The sequence below is a fragment of the Coregonus lavaretus genome, assembly GCF_964263955.1.
Source record: "Coregonus lavaretus genome assembly, chromosome: 26".
Taxonomy (NCBI): Eukaryota; Metazoa; Chordata; class Actinopteri; order Salmoniformes; family Salmonidae; genus Coregonus; species Coregonus lavaretus.
Window position 1 is genome coordinate 39,413,499 of NC_140013.1, and position 8,809 is coordinate 39,422,307.

Here is an 8,809-nt window from a genome sequence, read left to right on the forward strand (position 1 = left end):
GGACATTAGGCGTTCATGCTTCAGCACGTTATCATTCAAGACTTCTATTGTCTGTCCAGCCCAGAGATGTCCTATTTGAGCACTATAGCCCCCCAGCCAACCACACAGTCCAGTACGCACCTGGAAGTACACACATATGCAAACACACGCATGCACTCCTCTCTATGACAACCAAGACTAAATATCACAATAACAACAAAAACAGAAACCTGGGGTCTGGGTGACAGGATCCCAACACTCCCACCACAGAAACAGAAACACTCCCAGCATCAATAACTCCAGTCCCTTTGTCTCCCACACAAAGGCTGTCTTTGGAAATGCCAAGAAGGAGAGAAAAAGGTGCCACTCTTTATTCGTTCCTCATTCCCCCTCTCCCTCGTTCCCCTTTTCCCTCACGGCTGTTCTGAAAGGAAAATCAACAGGCGTGCAGGGAAAGAGGTGGAACTCTAGGTGTATGAGTTTGAATAGATCTCTGCAGGATAACGTTTCAGTGCCAGTGCCATTCACACACATAACAGCCATAAGCTGGATAAACAGTACAGTACAATACAGTACAACCCATTGAATGATTTATAATTGGTGGAAGCAGAAAATAAAGTTTTCTAAACCTTTGATCTACTATCTCCGACCTTTGTCACGGTGAGTTTGAGAGAAGGCCAAGTCAAGCTGAGTTGGATCCAGTGTAATAAAGCAACAAATCTAATAATCAGGAATGCCCTTTGGAACGATTAACAGGGGATAGGGCAGCTTAAGCTGAGCAATGGCAACATATACAGTGAGAGAGCTAGAGAGAGAGAGAGAGAGAGAGAGAGAGAGAGAGAGAGAGAGAGAGAGAGAGAGAGAGAGAGAGAGAGAGAGAGAGAGAGAGAGAGAAGAGAGAGAGAGAGAGAGAGAGAGAGAGAGAGAGAGAGAGAGAGAGAGAGAGAGAGAGAGAGAGACAGAGAGACAGAGAGAGAGACAGAGAGAGAGAGATACTTGAAAAGCATTGAGTAAAAAAGATATGAAATTAATCTGATAACCTTTTACATGTTTTATAAAAAAACTTTTATTCACACATTCACAACTGGCCCCTAAATGCTGTACAACTACAGAGCAACTCTATGCGCTCCAACATGACAACCCCTTTGACCAGAGCAGTGAATGTGCAGTCCCACAGATCTCTATGGAAGGCCGATATGATCACATCATACATTTCTCATCAGGTCTACATATCTCCCAATAGTATGGATGAGGGTTAACTTATGCATTTAATGTCAATCCACACACAATATGATACTGTGAACATCTGTGGGAGCTGCTAGAGTTGCTGACCAGTTCAGGAACAGTCAGAAATGGCTCCACTAGGATGATGATGATGATGATGATGATAGATCAGAGAATTAGTATAACATACATAGCTCCAGGTTTTAACTAGATTTTTTTTCCACCTACTAAGGTGGCTAAACAGAGAGGAGTTTTGATTGAATATGTGTACAGAGCACTGAGAGGTGATAAGCGTCTGATTGGATGTAACAATCCCAACAACACGCAACATGGCTGCTTTACACACAACAGAATGTTCTACTCATTCCACGGTCACCTGCGTGCATTCTTCTCTGCATGCATATAAACAGTTTGACACTTCATAGAAAATGGCTGCTGTGGTTTGTCATTGGTAAATTGCTTCCCGATAATAACACTGGACTCATGCAATAACTTTTAACAGTCTGGATAAATCTTTGTTACATTTCTAAAACAAAACAATAACAACATAACCAGGCTTGACACCGTGTACTCTACAGTACTCCTACAGCACACATTCAGTATATTACTGTATATTACTGCATATAACAGTATATTACTGTATATCACAGTATAGCGTCATATTCACATGAGACTAGCATAGTCCCTTCATATGATGTAGAATAGACAGACCACGGACACACAGGGCACGCCACAGAGATACACTGACCGTACTAGATTACTTTGGGGTTGATTAAATTCGTAGCAGTCTGAGAAAAGCCACTCAGAACATTCAGTGTGCATTATAATGTCTGTATGTCAACCTCCACAGAGCAGTCATAAGGCCCATGCTCCAGGTGATGGTTCTCCATCATCCCCTGGTGTCTCACCTAGCATCAGCCACCATACTTCACCTGCTAGTAGGCAGTGGTTATTCATCCACTGGGTGGCTAGCAGAGCCATCTCTCCATTACAAACACATTAGCGTTGGTTCGACAGAGGATCAACCTATTTAGTACCTTCTCCTTCCGTTTGGTTATGGATGGATGAGCACTTCGTTCACATTCAGAAAATACCTACCTAGTGATAAGGATTACAGAGACACAAACTATTACCATCAGCTTTGTTAGATTCCCACCCAGACAGTTCTGTCCACAGTGCACACAGTCTGCGAGGTCCACAGCACCAATACACAGTACGTTTTCACACAAAACCCCTGTAGGAGGTTCAGACTGACCACCCGGACCAAGACCAGACCCAGACCCAGATCTCAGAACTCTCCATCCCCGTTCTCAACGTACTCCGGCAGGCTGTTGATCACCGTCTCTTCACTCTTGGACTGGAGGGGAAGCTCCCCTTTCTTGGATTGTTTTTTAGTGGCTCTGGACAGCTTCCTCCTGAACGTGTCCCCAGCCAGGAAGTAGAGGACCGGGTCCACACAGCTGTTGAGGCTGGCCAGCCCCCGCGTCACCTGGTAGGTGGCGTACACGCGGTTATTAAAGTCACACATGTCCGGGCCCTGGAAGTACAGCCTGGCTCGCATGTTCAGGTTCTTCATCACGTGAAAGGGCAGGTAGGACACAGCGAACACGGCCAGCACGATAATCACCAGGTGGATGGACTTACGCCGTAACGGGCCGTTGTTCATGTCTTTACATATCAGCACCTTGACGATCATCCCATAGCAACCCAGGATGATGACGAAGGGGACGCAGAAGCCGAACACGGTCAAACACATGCTATAGATGAAGTAGCCCGGCAGCTCATCCTCCGTGGTCGTGTCGTAGCACGTGGTCGCGTTACGTTTCTCCCCCGTCCTGGAGTAGTAGAGGATGGGAGAGATTGCCGCTATGACCACGACCCAGACCAGGGCGCTGGTCAGGGCGGCGTTCTTCTTCTTGAGCCTGCCCAGGGACTCGAGCGGGTGGACCACTCCTGTGTACCTGTGGACACTGATACAGGTCAGGAACAGGATGCTGCCGTACAGATTCACGTGGAATATAAACCTCTGCAGTCGGCAGAGAACGTCCCCGAATATCCAGTCTGTCTTATTAAAGTAGTAGAAGATGAGGAACGGGAGGGAGAGGACGTAGCAGAAGTCGGCCAGGGCCAGGTTGAACATGTATACAGAGATGCTGCTCCAGGGTCTCATGTGGCAGACGAACATCCAGATGGCCAGACTGTTCCCCACCAGGCCGGCGACGAACACCAGGATGTACACGGTGGGTAGGTAGTAGAACTGGAAGCCTGTCCTGGTCAGGGAACATCCCCCGTGTGTTGCCTTGTGGAGATCAGACACATTCAGGAGGGATGTCAGGGTCACGTTCAGATCGGTTGTTGTCATGTTGTCAGGGAAATGCAGGTGTTTTTACTGTATAGAGGGAAAGTAAAGAAAATCAATCAATCAAGTTCAGGGAGATATTTATCTACATAATTAGTATTTTAAACAGTCTATTATAATAAAGCTTTTAATCCCAGTAGTTTATACAAAATGGCATGTACAGTAATGTATATGGTTACTGGTCTAGCATTAGAAACTCAATGGAGAAGGAAAAGCCGATCTCTCCACAGCCAATCTGGAAGCCAAAATACGCACAGAAATAGCCTAGGCTACATATTGCAAAACCATCCCAGTCACCGAAGGAAAAAACATACAAGTTGAACATACACTAGCCTAGTCACCGTTGACATCTATCCCGCATTCCTACAGCCTTTTTTGCGTTTGAACAGATTTCAAACATAGGCTACATACACAGCCGAACGGAGAGCGGTTGAGACTGTCGAGTCAGAAGTCCCTGTTCCTCAGTCTCAAACAAAGCTCTCCGGCTCTGCAAAATGACACTCCGTCTGGTTCGTTCGCTGTCACAGTAAAAGTCCACCACCGTTCGTTGCACTCGACGACAGTGAACGGCGACAGAGCGCAAGGCAAGACAACTGCGAGCACTCTCTCGCAAGAGAGCGCAGGAATTACAAACGCGCTGAGGGGAGGGGCGCCACCACCAGAACTGCGAAGCTCCTCGAACGCGCTCTTTCTTTTCCGCCTACCAACTCCTCATCTGACATACCGGTTTAAAAACTACAAAGTACAGTCCGTCGAGGTCACTGTAATAATACTAATGTGGGTTGTTGATTCTTGGCAGCTACTGCTGATCCTACACACGTCATTTACGGAGTGCACACAGCAGGAGAGTAGAGAGTGTGTATGTTGGGCCGTGCTGGCATGTTGGAAGGAGATCATTAATATTGTGCAAGAGGGGTATGTCAAAAGGCTGCGATTGCTTTCTATTCCTTGAAAGGTTGTGCTAGGACTAGACTGTTATATCGTTCTTTAAGGGCCTATGTCTAGTGTGACACAGTGGCAGTCTGACCACCGGAAACTGCTCTGAGAATAATACAAGTGTCTATCTCATAGAGCATGTGGATAAATGGTTTGCAATACATTTTTATTTCCTACTATGCTCACAGCAAAATCAAATGGCTCAGTGGAATTCCAGATACATTTGACAGCTGTGCAGAGAGATGTCATGCTCAATGGCAATGTTTTGGAAACCCAAAGGGTATACTGTAGTAGTGGCATTAAGCCAAAACGCTGGAATGGAGGACCCAACTGTGAAACAGTGAAAAAAGTGAGAGTTGTGGACATTATGTAGTGTTTAAACAGTTTATGACTTTGTTGATGTTTGCAAATGGTGTGTTAGAGGAAGTCTGTTAGGTGGCCTCCTGGGATTGGTTTATGGGAAACACCCATATTATGTTACATAGGGCATAGGATATAAATACCACGGTTAAAACAAAGGAGGACAGACCAACATATTATTTTGGGTCCGTTGTTCTCCAGATGCCTGCAGATGTCTGTAAACTTACGCTGAAATCCTTTGAAATAATAAACCTTTATAATCAAAGTACAGTGTAAGCGGACTCCTTGTTCTCACAGCATAATTAGCAACATATTTTTAGATACCACAATTATCTAGCTAGCTTCCTGAGTGATAGATGCATCTATGGTTGACTTTAAATCCTTGATTGAGTGGTTTATGTTGTGTTTGCATCTATGGAGAGGACTCTCACTGAATATATAATGTTTTGATGATAAAATCTATTGCCTATGTCCAACAGTAGTTCTCTTATGATCTAGTGTTGAGGGAATACCGACAACAACATGACCCATATTACTTGGAGTAATTCAAGCCTTTTATTTATCTTATTACATCCTATATGTTGTAGTCTTGTTGTCATCCTGTTCTATCCATCTGAATGATAACCACACCCTGAGATGTATCATAATATGGCAGTTCTATACTACACAACATCAGGCAAGAATGGAAGGGCGTGTGTGTGTGTGTGTGTGTCTGTGTGTGTGTGTGTGTGTGTCTCTCTGCTGTGGTCATCTGCAGGTGCTCTGAAACAGCTGAGACAGCAGGAGCTTGATGTTCCATTTGACAGTCATCTCTAATAATATATGTGACTGTGTATAGCCTATGTGGTAATACATATTTGTATGTCTCTGTGTGTGTGTGTGTGTGTGTGTGTGTGTGTGTGTGTGTGTGTGTGTGTGTGTGCACCTATATATAGTACACCATACAGTGGCTTGCGAACGTATTCACCCCCGTTGGCATTTTTCCTGTTTTGTTGCCTTACAACCTGGAATTAAAATTGATTATTTGGGGGTTTGTATCATTTGATTTACACAACATGCCTACTACTTTGAAGATGCAAAACATGTTTTATTGTGAAAAAACAAGAAATAAGACAAAAAACAAGAACTTGAGCGTGCATAACTATTCACCCCCCCAAAGTCAATACTTTATAGAGCCACCTTTTGCAGCAATTAAAGCTGCAAGTCTCTTGGGGTATGTCTCTATAAGCTTGGCACATCTAGCCACTGGGTTTGTTTCCCATTCTTCAAGGCAAACCTGCTCCAGCTCCTTCAAGTTGGATGGGTTCCGCTGGTGTACAGCAATCTTTAAGTCATACCACAGATTCTCAATTGCATTCCAAGACATTAAAATGTTTCCCCTTAAACCACTCGAGTGTTGCTTTAGAAGTATGCTTAGGGTCATTGTCCTGCTGGAAGGTGAACCTCCGTCCCAGTGAACCTCCGTCCGTCCCTGTATTTAGCGCCATACATCATTCCTTCAATTCTGACCAGTTTCCCAGTCCATACCAATGAAAAACATCCCCACAGCATGATGCTGCCACCACCATGCTTCACTGTTGGGATGGTGTTCTCGGGATGATGAGAGGTTTGCACCAGACATAACGTTTTCCTTGATGGCAAAAAAGTCTCATCTGACCAGAGTACCTTCTTCCATATGTTTAGGGAGTCTCCCACATGCCTTTTGGTGAACACCAAACGTGTTTGCTAATTTTTATCTTTAAGCAATGGCTTTTTTCTGGCCACTCTTCCGTAAAGCCCAGCTCTGTGGAGTGTACGGCTTAAAGTGGTCCTATGGACAGATACTCCAATCTCCGCTGTGGAGCTTTGCAGCTCCTTCAGGGTTATCTTTGGTCTCTTTGTTGCCTCTCTGATTAATGCCGTCTTTGCCTGGTCCGTGAGTTTTGGTGGGCGGCCCTCTCTTGGCAGGTTTGTTGTGGTGCCATATTCTTTCCATTTTTTAATAATGGATTTAATGGTGCTCCATGGGATGTTCAAAGTTTCTGATATTTTTTTATAACCCAACCCTGATCTGTACTTCTCCACAGTTTTGTCCCTGACCTGTTTGGAGAGCTCCTTGGTCTTCATGGTGCCGCTTGCTTGGTGGTGCCCCTTGCTTAGTGGTGTTGCAGACTCTGGTGCCTTTCAGAACAGGTGTATCTATACTGAGATTATGTGACAGATCATGTGACACTTAGATTGCACACAGGTGGACTTTATTTAACTAATTATGTGACTTCTGAAGGTAATTGGTTGCACCAGATCTTATTTAGGGGCTTGATATCAAAGTGGTTGAAAACATATGTACGCACCACTTTTCCGTTATTTATTTTTTTAAATTTTTTTGAAACGAGTTATTTTTTCATTTCACTTCACCAATTTGGACTATTTTGTGTATGTCCATTACATGAGATCAAAATAAAAATCCATTTAAATTACAGGTTGTTGTCACGACTCCCTCCGAAGCTGCCACCTCTTCTTGTTCGGGTAGGCTTCGGCGTTCGTCGTCATCGGCCTTCTAGCCACTGCCGCTCCTCATTTCATCATTCCATTGGTTTTGTCTTGTTCATTATACACACACCTGGTTCATATCCCCTCATCAGTGCCTGTATAAGTGTTCCCTCTGCCCCCCTTGTCTTTGTTTATTGTGAGGATAATGAAGCTCGGTGGAGCTCTTTGTATTGTGTATCGCCGGGTTATTTTCCCAGGGTGCCTTGTTGCTTCCAGTAAGCCTGTTTTGCGCACTGGACTGTTTCGACGCATTACTGCGTAACTCTGTTTTCCGGAATAAATCCTGTTATTCTGTGATTTACCCTCCTGCGCCTGACTCCTTCAACTCACCCATCACAGTTGTAATGCAGAAAAAATAGGAAAAATGCCAAGGGGGATGAATACTTTTGCAAGGCACTGTATGTGTACAGCTGGAATCAGCAAGGAAGTTAGGGCTGTGTTAGAGGACTGGGTTTCTAAAACAAAGCCAAGAAATGGCCTCTGCACCTGTCACTCCTCACTGCCAAACACTCTGGCGCCGGAGGGGATGGCCGACGTTTTATGGACTCTTAACCAACTGTGCTATTTTGTGTGTTTTTTTGCATTGTTTGTAACTTATTCTGTACATTATGTTGCTGCTACCGTCTCTTATGACCGAAAATAGCTTCTGGACATCAGAACAGCGATTACTCACCTTGAACTGGACTAATAATTTTTCTTTAATGAGTCGGATGAGAGGGATTTGCTCCAGACACCCGACAGGGCCCTCATCCCCGTCATTCGCAGTAGAAAGAAAGGAGATATCGCGGAAGGAGATCGGGTTGCCTGGTAAGGAGCCGGCAACAAGTAGCTCATCTGCCTTTGCCATCGATACTATTGGCCAATTTACAATCTCTTGATAATAAAGTGGACGAACTACAGGCACGAATATCCTACCAACGGGACATAAAAAAACTGTAATATCTTATGTTTCACCGAGTCGTGGCTGAACGAAGACATGAATAACATACAGCTGGCGGGTTATACACTGTATCGGCAGGATAGAACAGAAGCCTCTGGTAAAACAAGGGGTGGCTGTATATGTATATTGGTAAACAACAGCTGATGCACGATATCTAAGGAAGTCTTGAGGTTTTGCTTGCCTGAGGTAGTCATGGTGTCCAGGCCCATACTGGAGGAAGGGAGGTTGCTATTACACCTGTTATAGCAGGACCTCTCCTTCATGGTGTCCAGGCCCATACTGGAGGTTGCTATTACACCTGTTATAGCAGGACCTCTCCTTCATGGTGTCCAGGCCCATACTGGAGGAAGGGAGGTTGCTATTACACCTGTTATAGCAGGACCTCTCCTTCATGGTGTCCAGGCCCATACTGGAGGAAGGGAGGTTGCTATTACACCTGTTATAGCAGGACCTCTCCTTCATGGTGTCCAGGCCCATACTGG

At 44.9% G+C, this 8,809-nt stretch overlaps 1 protein-coding gene across 1 annotated transcript; it reads right to left on the minus strand.

Annotated features, from left to right (window-relative positions):
* Nucleotides 1-1,033: 1,033 nt before the first annotated feature.
* Nucleotides 1,034-4,163, minus strand: LOC311101596 (P2Y purinoceptor 1-like). The gene is made up of 2 exons (XM_084142725.1): nt 3,890-4,163; nt 1,034-3,592 (listed from the first exon to the last, which is right to left on the minus strand). Exon 2 carries the CDS (start codon nt 3,563-3,565, stop codon nt 2,492-2,494), a length of 1,074 nt encoding a protein of 357 aa, XP_083998851.1. The 5' UTR covers nt 3,566-3,592; nt 3,890-4,163; the 3' UTR covers nt 1,034-2,491.
* Between the last annotated feature and the right edge of the window lie 4,646 nt (nt 4,164-8,809).

What these genes read in the sequence shown, in the direction of transcription:
- LOC311101596 (XM_084142725.1), bottom strand. Translation starts at nt 3,565, where the DNA reads ATGACAACAACCGATCTGAACGTGACCCTGACATCCCTCCTGAATGTG.